Below are 16,421 nucleotides of genomic sequence, written 5' to 3'. Positions count from 1 at the left end.
CTCCCCCCTCTGTCCTTCTATTATACCCCAATCCTCCCTCTGTCCTTCTATTATACCCCAATCCTCCCTCTGTCCTTCTATTATACCCCAATCCTCCCTCTGTCCTTCTATTATACCCCAATCCCTCCTCTGTCCTTCTATTATACCCCAATCCCCCCTCTGTCCTTCTATTATACTCCAATCCCCCCTCTGTCCTTCTATTATACCCCAATCCCCCCTCTGTCCTTCTATTATACTCCAATCCCTCCTCTGTCCTTCTATTATACCCCAATCCTCCCCTCTGTCCTTCTATTATACCCCAATCTTCCCTCTGTCCTTCTATTATACCCCAATCCCCCCTCTGTCCTTCTATTATACCCCAATCCTCCCTCTGTCCTTCTATTATACCCCAATCCTCCCTCTGTCCTTCTATTATACCCCAATCCTCCCCTCTGTCCTTCTATTATACCCCAATCTTCCCTCTGTCCTTCTATTATACCCCAATCCCCCCCTCTGTCCTTCTATTATACCCCAATCTTCCCTCTGTCCTTCTATTATACCCCAATCCCCCCTCTGTCCTTCTATTATACCCCAATCCTCCCTCTGTCCTTCTATTATACCCCAATCCCCCCTCTGTCCTTCTTATATACCCCAATCCCCCCTCTATCCTTCTATTATACCCCAATCCTCCCTCTGTCCTTCTATTATACCCCAATCCTCCCTCTGTCCTCTATTATACCCCAATCCTCCCTCTGTCCTTCTATTATACCCCAATCCTCCCCTCTGTCCTTCTATTATACCCCAATCCCCCCTCTGTTCTTCTATTATATCCCAATCCCCCTCTGTCCTTCTATTATACCCCAATCCTCCCTCTGTCCTTCTATTATACCCCAATCCTCCCTCTGTCCTTCTATTATACCCCAATCCCCCCTCTGTCCTTCTATTATACCCCAATCCTCCCTCTGTTCCTTCTATTATACCCCCAATCCTCCCTCTGTCCTTCTATTATACCCCAATCCTCCCTCTGTCCTTCTATTATACCCCAATCCCCCCTCTGTCCTTCTATTATACCCCAATCCTCCCTCTGTCCTTCTATTATACCCAATCCTCCCTCTGTCCTTCTATTATACCCCAATCCTCCCCTCTGTCCTTCTATTATACCCCAATTCCCCCTCTGTCCTTCTATTATACCCCAATCCTCCCCTCTGTCCTTCTATTATACCCCAATCCTCCCTCTGTCCTTCTATTATACCCCAATCCCCCCTCTGTCCTTCTATTATACCCCAATCCTCCCCTCTGTCCTTCTATTATACCCCAATCCCCCCCTCTGTCCTTCTATTATACCCCAATCCTCCCCTCTGTCCTTCTATTATACCCCAATCCTCCCCTCTGTCCTTCTATTATACCCCAATCCTCCCCTCTGTCCTTCTATTATACCCCAATCCTCCCTCTGTCCTTCTATTGTACTCCAATCCTCCCCTCTGTCCTTCTATTATACCCCAATCCCCCCTCTGTCCTTCTATTATACCCCAATCCTCCCTCTGTCCTTCTATTATACCGCAATCCCTCCTCTGTCCTTCTATTATACCCCAATCCTCCCCTCTGTCCTTCTATTATACCCCAATCCCCCCTCTGTCCTTCTATTATACCCCAATCCCCCCTCTGTCCTTCTATTATACCCCAATCCTCCCTCTGTCCTTCTATTATACCCCAATCCTCCCCTCTGTCCTTCTATTATACCCCAATCCTCCCCTCTGTCCTTCTATTATACCCCAATCCTCCCTTTGTCCTTCTATTATACCCCAATCCTCCCTCTGTCCTTCTATTATACCCCAATCCCCCCCTCTGTCCTTCTATTATACCCCCCCCCCCCCTCTGTCCTTCTATTATACCCCAATCCTCCCCTCTGTCCTTCTATTATATCCCAATCCCTCCTCTGTCCTTCTATTATACCCCAATCCTCCCCTCTGTCCTTCTATTATACCCCAATCCTCCCCTCTGTCCTTCTATTATACCCCAATCCTCCCTCTGTCCTTCTATTATACCCCAATCCTCCCCTCTGTCCTTCTATTATACCCCAATCCTCCCCTCTGTCCTTCTATTATACCCCAATCCCCCCTCTGTCCTTCTATTATACCCCAATCCTCTCCTCTGTCCTTCTATTATACCCCAATCCCCCCTCTGTCCTTCTATTATACCCCAATCCTCCCTCTGTCCTTCTATTATTCCCCAATCCTCCCTCTGTCCTATAATACCCCAATCCCCCCTCTCCTTCTATTATACCCCAATCCTCCCTCTGTCCTTCTATTATACCCCAATCCCCCCTCTGTCCTTCTATTATACCCCAATCCCCCCTCTGTCCTTCTATTATACCCCAATCCTCCCTCTGTCCTTCTATTATACCCCAATCCCTCCTCTGTCCTTCTATTATACCCCAATCCCCCCTCTGTCCTTCTATTATACCCCAATCCCTCCTCTGTACTTCTATTATACCCCAATCCCCCCTCTGTCCTTCTATTATACCCCAATCCTCCCTCTGTCCTTCTATTATACCCCAATCCTCCCTCTGTCCTTCTATTATACCCCAATCCCCCCTCTGTCCTTCTATTATACCCCAATCCCCCCTCTGTCCTTCTATTATACCCCAATCCCCCCTCTGTCCTTCTATTATACCCCAATCCTCCCTCTGTCCTTCTATTATACCCCAATCCTCCCTCTGTCCTTCTATTATACCCCAATCCTCCCTCTGTCCTTCTATTATACCCCAATCCTCCCTCTGTCCTTCTATTATACCCCAATCCTCCCCTCTGTCCTTCTATTATACCCCAGTCCTCCCTCTGTCCTTCTATTATACCCCAATCCTCCCCTCAGTCCTTCTATTATACCCCAATCCCCCCTCTGTCCTTCTATTATACCCCAATCCCCCCTCTGTCCTTCTATTATACCCCAATCCCCCCTCTGTCCTTCTATTATACCCCAATCCTCCCTCTGTCCTTCTATTATTCCCCAATCCTCCCCTCTGTCCTTCTATTATACCCCAGTCCTCCCTCTGTCCTTCTATTATACCCCAATCCTCCCCTCTGTCCTTCTATTATACCCCAATCCCCCCTCTGTCCTTCTATTATACCCCAATCCCCCCTCTGTCCTTCTATTATACCCCAATCCTCCCCTCTGTCCTTCTATTATACCCCAATCCCCCCTCTGTCCTTCTATTATACCCCAATCCTCCCTCTGTCCTTCTATTATACCCCAATCCTCCCTCTGTCCTTCTATTATACCCCAATCCTCCCTCTGTCCTTCTATTATACCCCAATCCTCCCTCTGTCCTTCTATTATACCCCAATCCTCCCTCTGTCCTTCTATTATACCCCAATCCTCCCTCTGTCCTTCTATTATACCCCAATCCTCCCCTCTGTCCTTCTATTATACCCCAATCCCCCCTCTGTCCTTCTATTATACCCCAATCCTCCCTCTGTCCTTCTATTATACCCCAATCCTCCCTCTGTCCTTCTATTATACCCCAATCCTCCCTCTGTCCTTCTATTATACCCCAATCCTCCCTCTGTCCTTCTATTATACCCCAATCCTCCCCTCTGTCCTTCTATTATACCCCAATCCTCCCTCTGTCCTTCTATTATACCCCAATCCTCCCCTCAGTCCTTCTATTATACCCCAATCCCCCCTCTGTCCTTCTATTATACCCCAATCCCCCCTCTGTCCTTCTATTATACCCCAATCCTCCCTCTGTCCTTCTATTATACCCCAATCCTCCCCTCTGTCCTTCTATTATACCCCAGTCCTCCCTCTGTCCTTCTATTATACCCCAATCCTCCCCTCAGTCCTTCTATTATACCCCAATCCCCCCTCTGTCCTTCTATTATACCCCAATCCTCTTTCTGTCCTTCTATTATACCCCAATCCTCCCCTCAGTCCTTCTATTATACCCCAATCCCCCCTCTGTCCTTCTATTATACCCCAATCCTCCTTCTGTCCTTCTATTATTCCCCAATCCTCCCCTCTGTCCTTCTATTATACCCCAGTCCTCCCTCTGTCCTTCTATTATACCCCAATCCTCCCCTCAGTCCTTCTATTATACCCCAATCCCCCCTCTGTCCTTCTATTATACCCCAATCCTCCCTCTGTCCTTCTATTATACCCCAATCCTCCCTCTGTCCTTCTATTATACCCCAATCCTCCCCTCTGTCCTTCTATTATACCCCAATCCTCCCTCTGTCCTTCTATTATACCCCAATCCTCCCTCTGTCCTTCTATTATACCCCAATCCTCCCCTCTGTCTTTCTATTATACCCCAATCCTCCCTCTGTCCTTCTATTATACCCCAATCCTCCCTCTGTCCTTCTATTATACCCCAATCCTCCCTCTGTCCTTCTATTATACCCCAATCCTCCCTCTGTCCTTCTATTATACCCCAATCCCCCCTCTGTCCTTCTATTATACCCCAATCCCTCCTCTGTCCTTCTATTATACCCCAATCCCCCCTCTGTCCTTCTATTATACTCCAATCCCCCCTCTGTCCTTCTATTATACCCCAATCCTCCCCTCTGTCCTTCTATTATACCCCAATCCTCCCTCTGTCCTTCTTTTATACCCCAACCCCCCCTCTGTCCTTCTATTATATCCCAATCCCTCCTCTGTCCTTCTATTATACCCCAATCCTCCCCTCTGTCCTTCTATTATACCCCAATCCCCCCTCTGTCCTTCTTATATACCCCAATCCCCCCTCTATCCTTCTATTATACCCCAATCCTCCCTCTGTCCTTCTATTATACCCCAATCCTCCCTCTGTCCTCTATTATACCCCAATCCTCCCTCTGTCCTTCTATTATACCCCAATCCTCCCCTCTGTCCTTCTATTATACCCCAATCCCCCCTCTGTCCTTCTATTATATCCCAATCCCCCTCTGTCCTTCTATTATACCCCAATCCTCCCTCTGTCCTTCTATTATACCCCAATCCTCCCTCTGTCCTTCTATTATACCCCAATCCCCCCTCTGTCCTTCTATTATACCCCAATCCTCCCTCTGTCCTTCTATTATACCCCAATCCTCCCCTCTGTCCTTCTATTATACCCCAATCCTCCCCTCTGTCCTTCTATTATACCCCAATCCCCCTCTGTCCTTCTATTATACCCCAATCCTCCCTCTGTCCTTCTATTATACCCCAATCCTCCCTCTGTCCTTCTATTATACCCCAATCCTCCCCTCTGTCCTTCTATTATACCCCAATTCCCCCTCTGTCCTTCTATTATACCCCAATCCTCCCCTCTGTCCTTCTATTATACCCCAATCCTCCCTCTGTCCTTCTATTATACCCCAATCCCCCCTCTGTCCTTCTATTATACCCCAATCCCTCCTCTGTCCTTCTATTATACCCCAATCCTCCCCTCTGTCCTTCTATTATACCCCAATCCTCCCCTCTGTCCTTCTATTATACCCCAATCCCCCCTCTGTCCTTCTATTATACCCCAATCCTCCCCTCTGTCCTTCTATTATACCCCAATCCCCCCTCTGTCCTTCTATTATACCCCAATCCTCCCCTCTGTCCTTCTATTATACCCCAATCCCCCCTCTGTCCTTCTATTATACCCCAATCCTCCCCTCTGTCCTTCTATTATACCCCAATCCTCCCTCTGTCCTTCTATTATACCCCAATCCTCCCCTCTGTCCTTCTATTATACCCCAATCCTCCCCTCTGTCCTTCTATTGTACCCCAATCCTCCCTCTGTCCTTCTATTGTACTCCAATCCCCCCTCTGTCCTTCTATTATACCCCAATCCCCCCTCTGTCCTTCTATTATACCCCAATCCTCCCTCTGTCCTTCTATTATACCCCAATCCTCCCCTCTGTCCTTCTATTATACCCCAATCCTCCCTCTGTCCTTCTATTATACCCCAATCCTCCCTCTGTCCTTCTATTATACCCCAATCCTCCCTCTGTCCTTCTATTATACCCCAATCCTCCCTCTGTCCTTCTATTATACCCCAATCCTCCCTCTGTCCTTCTATTATACCCCAATCCCCCCTCTGTCCTTCTATTATACCCCAATCCCTCCTCTGTCCTTCTATTATACCCCAATCCCCCCTCTGTCCTTCTATTATACCCCAATCCTCCCCTCTGTCCTTCTATTATACCCCAATCCTCCCTCTGTCCTTCTTTTATACCCCAACCCCCCCTCTGTCCTTCTATTATACCCCAATCCCCCCTCTGTCCTTCTATTATACCCCAATCCTCCCTCTGTCCTTCTATTATACCCCAATCCCCCCTCTGTCCTTCTATTATACCCCAATCCTCCCTCTGTCCTTCTATTATACCCCAATCCTCCCTCTGTCCTTCTATTATACCCCAATCCCTCCTCTGTCCTTCTATTATACCCCAATCCTCCCCTCTGTCCTTCTATTATACCCCAATCCCCCCTCTGTCCTTCTTATATACCCCAATCCCCCCTCTATCCTTCTATTATACCCCAATCCTCCCTCTGTCCTTCTATTATACCCCAATCCTCCCTCTGTCCTCTATTATACCCCAATCCTCCCTCTGTCCTTCTATTATACCCCAATCCTCCCCTCTGTCCTTCTATTATACCCCAATCCCCCCTCTGTCCTTCTATTATATCCCAATCCCCCTCTGTCCTTCTATTATACCCCAATCCTCCCTCTGTCCTTCTATTATACCCCAATCCTCCCTCTGTCCTTCTATTATACCCCAATCCCCCCTCTGTCCTTCTATTATACCCCAATCCTCCCTCTGTCCTTCTATTATACCCCAATCCTCCCCTCTGTCCTTCTATTATACCCCAATCCTCCCCTCTGTCCTTCTATTATACCCCAATCCCCCCTCTGTCCTTCTATTATACCCCAATCCTCCCTCTGTCCTTCTATTATACCCCAATCCTCCCTCTGTCCTTCTATTATACCCCAATCCTCCCCTCTGTCCTTCTATTATACCCCAATTCCCCCTCTGTCCTTCTATTATACCCCAATCCTCCCCTCTGTCCTTCTATTATACCCCAATCCTCCCCTCTGTCCTTCTATTATACCCCAATCCTCCCCTCTGTCCTTCTATTATACCCCAATCCTCCCTCTGTCCTTCTATTACACCCCAATCCCTCCTCTGTCCTTCTATTATACCCCAATCCTCCCCTCTGTCCTTCTATTATACCCCAATCCTCCCCTCTGTCCTTCTATTATACCCCAATCCTCCCTCTGTCCTTCTATTACACCCCAATCCCTCCTCTGTCCTTCTATTATACCCCAATTCCCCCTCTGTCCTTCTATTATACCCCAATCCTCCCCTCTGTCCTTCTATTATACCCCAATCCTCCCCTCTGTCCTTCTATTATACCCCAATCCTCCCCTCTGTCCTTCTATTATACCCCAATCCTCCCTCTGTCCTTCTATTATACCCCAATCCCCCCTCTGTCCTTCTATTATACCCCAATCCCTCCTCTGTCCTTCTATTATACCCCAATCCTCCCCTCTGTCCTTCTATTATACCCCAATCCCCCCTCTGTCCTTCTATTATACCCCAACCCCCCCCCCCTCTGTCCTTCTATTATACCCCAATCCCCCCCTCTGTCCTTCTATTATACCCCAATCCTCCCTCTGTCCTTCTATTATACCCCAATCCTCCCCTCTGTCCTTCTATTATACCCCAATCCTCCCCTCTGTCCTTCTATTGTACCCCAATCCTCCCTCTGTCCTTCTATTGTACTCCAATCCCCCCTCTGTCCTTCTATTATACCCCAATCCCCCCTCTGTCCTTCTATTATACCCCAATCCCCCCTCTGTCCTTCTATTATACCCCAATCCTCCCTCTGTCCTTCTATTATACCCCAATCCTCCCCTCTGTCCTTCTATTATACCCCAATCCTCCCCTCTGTCCTTCTATTATACCCCAATCCTCCCCTCTGTCCTTCTATTAAACCCCAATCCTCCCTCTGTCCTTCTATTATACCCCAATCCTCCCTCTGTCCTTCTATTATACCCCAATCCCCCCCTCTGTCCTTCTATTATACCCCCCCCCCCTGTCCTTCTATTATACCCCAATCCCCCCTCTGTCCTTCTATTATACCCCAATCCCCCCTCTGTCCTTCTATTATACCCCAATCCTCCCCTCTGTCTTTCTATTATACCCCAATCCCCCCTCTGTCCTTCTATTATACCCCAATCCTCCCCTCTGTCCTTCTATTATACCCCAATCCTCCCCTCTGTCCTTCTATTATACCCCAATCCTCCCCTCTGTCCTTCTATTGTACCCCAATCCTCCCTCTGTCCTTCTATTGTACTCCAATCCCCCCTCTGTCCTTCTATTATACCCCAATCCCCCCTCTGTCCTTCTATTATACCCCAATCCTCCCTCTGTCCTTCTATTATACCCCAATCCTCCCCTCTGTCCTTCTATTATACCCCAATCCTCCCCTCTGTCCTTCTACTATACCCCAATCCTCTCCTCTGTCCTTCTATTATACCCCAATCCTCACCTCTGTCCTTCTATTATACCCCAATCCTCCCTCTGTCCTTCTATTATACCCCAATCCTCCCTCTGTCCTTCTATTATATCCCAATCCCTCCTCTGTCCTTCTATTATACCCCAATCCCCCCTTTGTCCTTCTATTATATCCCAATCCTCCCCTCTGTCCTTCTATTATACCCCAATCCCCCCTCTTTCCTTCTATTATACCCCAATCCCCCCTCTGTCCTTCTATTATACCCCAATCCCCCCTCTGTCCTTCTATTATACCCCAATTCTCCCTCTGTCCTTCTATTATACCCCAATCCCTCCTCTGTCCTTCTATTATACCCCAATCCCCCCTCTGTCCTTCTATTATACCCCAATCCCTCCTCTGTCCTTCTATTATACCCCAATCCCCCCTCTGTCCTTCTATTATACCAGAATCCTCCCTCTGTCCTTCTATTATACCCCAATCCTCCCTCTGTCCTTCTATTATACCCCAATCCCCCCTCAGTCCTTCTATTATACCCCAATCCTCCCCTCTGTCCTTCTATTATACCCCAATCCCCCCTCTGTCCTTCTATTATACCCCAATCCCCCCTCAGTCCTTCTATTATACCCCAATCCTCCCTCTGTCCTTCTATTATACCCCAATCCTCCCTCTGTCCTTCTATTATACCCCAATCCTCCCTCTGTCCTTCTATTATACCCCAATCCTCCCTCTGTCCTTCTATTATACCCCAATCCTCCCTCTGTCCTTCTATTATACCCCAATCCTCCCTCTGTCCTTCTATTATACCCCAATCCTCCCCTCTGTCCTTCTATTATACCCCAATCCTCCCTCTGTCCTTCTATTATACCCCAGTCCTCCCTCTGTCCTTCTATTATACCCCAATCCTCCCCTCAGTCCTTCTATTATACCCCAATCCCCCCTCTGTCCTTCTATTATACCCCAATCCCCCCTCTGTCCTTCTATTATACCCCAATCCCCCCTCTGTCCTTCTATTATACCCCAATCCTCCCTCTGTCCTTCTATTATTCCCCAATCCTCCCCTCTGTCCTTCTATTATACCCCAGTCCTCCCTCTGTCCTTCTATTATACCCCAATCCTCCCCTCTGTCCTTCTATTATACCCCAATCCCCCCTCTGTCCTTCTATTATACCCCAATCCCCCCTCTGTCCTTCTATTATACCCCAATCCCCCCTCTGTCCTTCTTTTATACCCCAATCCTCCCCTCTGTCCTTCTATTATACCCCAATCCCCCCTCTGTCCTTCTATTATACCCCAATCCCCCCTCTGTCCTTCTATTATACCCCAATCCTCCCTCTGTCCTTCTATTATACCCCAATCCTCCCTCTGTCCTTCTATTATACCCCAATCCTCCCTCTGTCCTTCTATTATACCCCAATCCTCCCCTCTATTATACCCCAATCCCCCCTCTGTTCTTCTATTATACCCCAATCCTCCCCTCTGTCCTTCTATTATACCCCAATCCTCCCCTCTGTCCTTCTATTATACCCCAATCCCCCCTCTGTCCTTCTATTATACCCCAATCCCCCCTCTGTCCTTCTATTATACCCCAATCCTCCCTCTGTCCTTCTATTATACCCCAATCCCCCCTCTGTCCTTCTATTATACCCCAATCCTCCCTCTGTCCTTCTATTATACCCCAATCCCCCCTCTGTCCTTCTATTATACCCCAATCCTCCCTCTGTCCTTCTATTATACCCCAATCCTCCCTCTGTCCTTCTATTATACCCCAATCCTCCCTCTGTCCTTCTATTATACCCCAATCCCCCCTCTGTCCTTCTATTATACCCCAATCCCCCCTCTGTCCTTCTATTATACCCCAATCCTCCCTCTGTCCTTCTATTATACCCCAATCCTCCCTCTGTCCTTCTATTATACCCCAATCCTCCCTCTGTCCTTCTATTATACCCCAATCCCCCCTCTTTCCTTCTATTATACCCCAATCCTCCCTCTGTCCTTCTATTATACCCCAATCCTCCCTCTGTCCTTCTATTATACCCCAATCCTCCCTCTGTCCTTCTATTATACCCCAATCCCTCCTCTGTCCTTCTATTATACCCCAATCCTCCCTCTGTCCTTCTATTATACCCCAATCCTCCCCTCTGTCCTTCTATTATACCCCAATCCCCCCTCTGTCCTTCTATTATACCCCAATCCTCCCCTCTGTCCTTCTATTATACCCCAATCCTCCCTCTGTCCTTCTATTATACCCCAATCCTCCCCTCAGTCCTTCTATTATACCCCAATCCCCCCTCTGTCCTTCTATTATACCCCAATCCCCCCTCTGTCCTTCTATTATACCCCAATCCTCCCTCTGTCCTTCTATTATACCCCAATCCTCCCCTCTGTCCTTCTATTATACCCCAGTCCTCCCTCTGTCCTTCTATTATACCCCAATCCTCCCCTCAGTCCTTCTATTATACCCCAATCCCCCCTCTGTCCTTCTATTATACCCCAATCCTCCCTCTGTCCTTCTATTATTCCCCAATCCTCCCCTCTGTCCTTCTATTATACCCCAATCCTCTCCTCTGTCCTTCTATTATACCCCAATCCCCCCTCTGTCCTTCTATTATACCCCAATCCTCCCCTCTGTCCTTCTATTATACCCCAATCCTCCCTCTGTCCTTCTATTATACCCCAATCCTCCCCTCTGTCCTTCTATTATACCCCAATCCCCCCTCTGTCCTTCTATTATACCCCAATCCCCCCTCTGTCCTTCTATTATACCCCAATCCTCCCTCTGTCCTTCTATTATACCCCAATCCTCCCTCTGTCCTTCTATTATACCCCAATCCTCCCTCTGTCCTTCTATTATACCCCAATCCTCCCTCTGTCCTTCTATTATACCCCAATCCTCCCTCTGTCCTTCTATTATACCCCAATCCTCCCCTCTATTATACCCCAATCCCCCCTCTGTCCTTCTATTATACCCCAATCCTCCCTCTGTCCTTCTATTATACCCCAATCCTCCCTCTGTCCTTCTATTATACCCCAATCCTCCCTCTGTCCTTCTATTATACCCCAATCCTCCCCTCTATTAAACCCCAATCCCCCCTCTGTCCTTCTATTATACCCCAATCCTCCCCTCTGTCCTTCTATTATACCCCAATCCTCCCCTCTGTCCTTCTATTATACCCCAATCCCCCCTCTGTCCTTCTATTATACCCCAATCCCCCCTCTGTCCTTCTATTATACCCCAATCCTCCCTCTGTCCTTCTATTATACCCCAATCCCCCCTCTGTCCTTCTATTATACCCCAATCCTCCCTCTGTCCTTCTATTATACCCCAATCCCTCCTCTGTCCTTCTATTATACCCCAATCCCCCCTCTGTCCTTCTATTATACCCCAATCCTCCCTCTGTCCTTCTATTATACCCCAATCCTCCCTCTGTCCTTCTATTATACCCCAATCCTCCCTCTGTCCTTCTATTATACCCCAATCCCCCCTCTGTCCTTCTATTATACCCCAATCCCCCCTCTGTCCTTCTATTATACCCCAATCCTCCCTCTGTCCTTCTATTATACCCCAATCCTCCCTCTGTCCTTCTATTATACCCCAATCCTCCCTCTGTCCTTCTATTATACCCCAATCCTCCCCTCTGTCCTTCTATTATACCCCAGTCCTCCCTCTGTCCTTCTATTATACCCCAATCCTCCCCTCAGTCCTTCTATTATACCCCAATCCCCCCTCTGTCCTTCTATTATACCCCAATCCCCCCTCTGTCCTTCTATTATACCCCAATCCTCCCTCTGTCCTTCTATTATACCCCAATCCTCCCCTCTGTCCTTCTATTATACCCCAGTCCTCCCTCTGTCCTTCTATTATACCCCAATCCTCCCCTCAGTCCTTCTATTATACCCCAATCCCCCCTCTGTCCTTCTATTATACCCCAATCCTCCCTCTGTCCTTCTATTATTCCCCAATCCTCCCCTCTGTCCTTCTATTATACCCCAATCCTCTCCTCTGTCCTTCTATTATACCCCAATCCCCCCTCTGTCCTTCTATTATACCCCAGTCCTCCCTCTGTCCTTCTATTATACCCCAATCCTCCCCTCTGTCCTTCTATTATACCCCAATCCCCCCTCTGTCCTTCTATTATACCCCAATCCCCCCTCTGTCCTTCTATTATACCCCAATCCCCCCTCTGTCCTTCTATTATACCCCAATCCTCCCCTCTGTCCTTCTATTATACCCCAATCCCCCCTCTGTCCTTCTATTATACCCCAATCCCCCCTCTGTCCTTCTATTATACCCCAATCCTCCCTCTGTCCTTCTATTATACCCCAATCCTCCCTCTGTCCTTCTATTATACCCCAATCCTCCCTCTGTCCTTCTATTATACCCCAATCCTCCCTCTGTCCTTCTATTATACCCCAATCCTCCCCTCTATTATACCCCAATCCCCCCTCTGTCCTTCTATTATACCCCAATCCCCCCTCTGTCCTTCTATTATACCCCAATCCCCCCTCTGTCCTTCTATTATACCCCAATCCCCCCTCTGTCCTTCTATTATACCCCAATCCTCCCTCTGTCCTTCTATTATACCCCAATCCCCCCTCTGTCCTTCTATTATACCCCAATCCTCCCTCTGTCCTTCTATTATACCCCAATCCTCCCTCTGTCCTTCTATTATACCCCAATCCTCCCTCTGTCCTTCTATTATACCCCAATCCCCCCTCTGTCCTTCTATTATACCCCAATCCTCCCTCTGTCCTTCTATTATACCCCAATCCTCCCTCTGTCCTTCTATTATACCCCAATCCTCCCTCTGTCCTTCTATTATACCCCAATCCCCCCTCTGTCCTTCTATTATACCCCAATCCTCCCTCTGTCCTTCTATTATACCCCAATCCTCCCTCTGTCCTTCTATTATACCCCAATCCTCCCCTCTGTCCTTCTATTATACCCCAATCCCCCCTCTGTCCTTCTATTATACCCCAATCCCCCCTCTGTCCTTCTATTATACCCCAATCCCCCTCTGTCCTTCTATTATACCCCAATCCTCCCTCTGTCCTTCTATTATACCCCAATCCTCCCTCTGTCCTTCTATTATACCCCAATCCTCCCTCTGTCCTTCTATTATACCCCAATCCTCCCTCTGTATAATAAACATCTGTCATTGTTGTAGTAACATCCTTCTATCGCCTTTTTTTGTTTCCATAGTTTCATCTCAGTGCTTCTGATCTTCTGCAGCCTCTTTACAGTCACCTCATGTTTATATACACTCTGTTGACGGCTGTATGGCCTTTCTCAGGGCGGGTTTCCTGATGGTGACAACAGTGGGCCATGTCTGTGTAATGCGTGTTTGTCGTGTCCACCTGTAGGTTCCCTCAGAAGCCAGCATGACAACACAAGGAGAATAATTGGGAGACAGGGGCAGAGAGTTGTCACCCTATACAGGAAGTGTCCCATCAAGGGCCTCCTTGGCAGGATGACCAGGGATCACTTGAATGAATGCTGCAGATTTACAAATAGTGAAAATGACATGAACATGTTAAATCCTCCATGAGAGTTTAGTGATTGGGAGAGGAGAGGTGTAAGGGGGCGGTCCGGCTGCCTCTGGGGGCTCCGCCCACACCTGGCTCCTTATACACCTGAGAGAGGTGGAGGGAGGAGAGCCAGATACAGGACGGAGCCCTGCATGGGAAGATGGTGGGCCCTATGTCCCCGGAGCCCCGATCTTCAGACAGGTAGGTCCATTCTTCATTCATGGCACACAAGATCCGCACCCCGGGTTCACCGTCATGGAAGGATCAGGATTACTCTGCACACATTTCATCTCCCCATATCCTTCCCATACTCATCCCCGGACAGGGGGGCTGAGATTTCCTTGTGCCCACCTTAGGGTTGCCACCTCATCCCTTTAATCCAGGACACACATTAATTACACAGAGGTTCTGTGTCTGATGAAGGTGGTAATTAAACTCACTTGGTGCTTCATCTGCATTAAATCCACCTCAGAACCCGAGTAATTCAGATGTGTCCCGGATTAAAGGGATGAGGTGGTACCCCTAGCCCACCTGAGTCGTCACCGCTTTAGTAGGCACACCTTTAGCTGGCCAATGGCCATACACTGTAAGACCTTCACGTGAACGTTCACACAAAGATTGTTCATCAGAACGTTCGTAAAAACCGCCATCATCTATAGAAATGTCACATGAGAACATTTTTACTTCATTCCCCATGACAAGGTTGCGGATTTTAACGTTTGATTTCGAGATGATGGAAGTGAATGTGATTCTTTGATTCAAAGTTTCAATTTCATTTGATGAGATTAAAAAAAAAAAAAAATTCATCCTTCTCCTTTGCGTTTTATCATCACTACAATCAGAACCGCCCGTTGGGTGGATCCCACCAGCCATTAGAAAATCCAACAAAGTTTCAAAAATGACCATATTCATTTTTTTTTTTTTTGGTCCTGTAGAGCAGTGGTCATCAACCCTAACATGCCAGGTTTTATGTATTACCTTGGGGGAGAGAATACTGCAATCACTAAGCAGCAAATGATATCCCCTGTCATGTATTTCAGTTATCTTGTAAACCTGGCCTGTTGGTGGGCCCTGAGGACAGGAGTTGATGACCACTGCTGTATAGATTTAGGGTGACCAGACATCCCTGGGTTTCTGGGGACAGTCTCCGGACTGAGAACACTGTCCCCGGACCAAGTCTGTCCCCGGATTGGATTTGAAAAATTAAAAAATCTGAATTGCACATCCCTGCTCCGCCGCTCCTACTGTCTTAGGGGGGGGTGTATTCTTTTCCATTATCTGTTGCCCTTTCTGATGATCATGTGCTGGTCGGAGCGGAGGGACTATATCTTCAGTCTCGGGCACGTGCCCGTTCCGCACCCGCTCGCATGTTCTTCTGCTTTGGCTCAAGTCCCGGTCAGCCGCCTGCCTGTCTATCTCCTTGCCTTCCCTGGAGGAGTGATCTTCCTCCACTCCCCACCCAGTAGTAGCTGGGGGTCCCGGGGAGTGAGATTTGAGAGGTGGGTGGCAGCGACAGGCACAGAGAAGCAGCTGAGGTCAGGAACAGAAGGGAAGCGGATCCGATGGTGGGGCTGCCCGTGCCTTCAAGGCTTCAGCACAGGAGTGCTTTGGGGGGGTGTCTGAATACATTGTGCCATGTCTGTCTCTCTGGTATAATGGATGGCATCATAACTCATAGGCAGCGGGTGCTCTATCATGGCTCTAGCTGGCACTGTCACAGTGTGTCACATGGGTGCTGGGTACTGAAACTTATGACCAAGAAGTCAACAAAATCAGCACCCAGCAGCCATGTCATGTGACACACTGTGACAGTGCCAGTCTGAGCCATGATACAGGCAGCGGGCACTCTATCACGCTCAGGCTGGCACTGTCACAGTGTGTCACATGACATGGCTGCTGGGTGCTGAATTTGTTGACTTGTTGGTCATAAGTTTTAGTACCCAGCACCCATGTGACACAGCCAGCTAAAACCATGATAGAGTGCCCGCTGCCTGTGAGTTATGATGCCATCCATTATACTAGAGAGACAGACATGGCACAATGTATTCAGACACCCCCCAAAGCACTCCTGTGCTGAAGCCTTGAAGGCACGGGCAGCCCCACCATCGGATCCACTTCCCTTCTGTTCCTGAGCTCAGCTGCCTCTCTCTGCCTGTCGCTGCCACCGCCGCCACCACCCTCCTCACAGCCTCTCAAGTCTCACTTTCCGGGACCCCCGGCTACTACTGGGTGGGGAACGGAGCTGAGCGGAGGAAGATCATTCCACCAGGGAAGGCAAGGAGCTAGGCAGGCTGGCAGGTGGATGACCGGGACTTGAGGCAAGGCAGAAGAACATGTGGGCAGGAGCGGAATGGGCATGCGCCTGAAACTGAAGAAAGGATCCCTCTGCTCCGTCCAGCACATGATCATCAGAAAGGAGCACAGATAATGGAAAAAATACACCTCCCTAA

At 48.5% G+C, this 16,421-nt stretch overlaps 1 protein-coding gene across 1 annotated transcript in view; it reads right to left on the bottom strand.

Annotated features, from left to right (window-relative positions):
* ABCB8 (ATP binding cassette subfamily B member 8) overlaps positions 1 to 14,649 on the bottom strand; it is an 87,467-nt gene extending 72,818 nt beyond the window's left edge. Inside the window, exon 1 of the mRNA XM_073632886.1 lies at positions 14,555 to 14,649. Coding sequence (XP_073488987.1) covers positions 14,555 to 14,649 — 95 coding nt within the window. The remainder of the gene's footprint in view (positions 1 to 14,554) is intronic.
* Positions 14,650 to 16,421: the final 1,772 nt, after the last annotated feature.

This window comes from Aquarana catesbeiana, linkage group LG05 (genome assembly GCF_042186555.1).
Source record: "Aquarana catesbeiana isolate 2022-GZ linkage group LG05, ASM4218655v1, whole genome shotgun sequence".
In the NCBI taxonomy this organism is placed as follows: Eukaryota; Metazoa; Chordata; class Amphibia; order Anura; family Ranidae; genus Aquarana; species Aquarana catesbeiana.
This window is presented reverse-complemented; position numbering and strand designations above follow the sequence as displayed.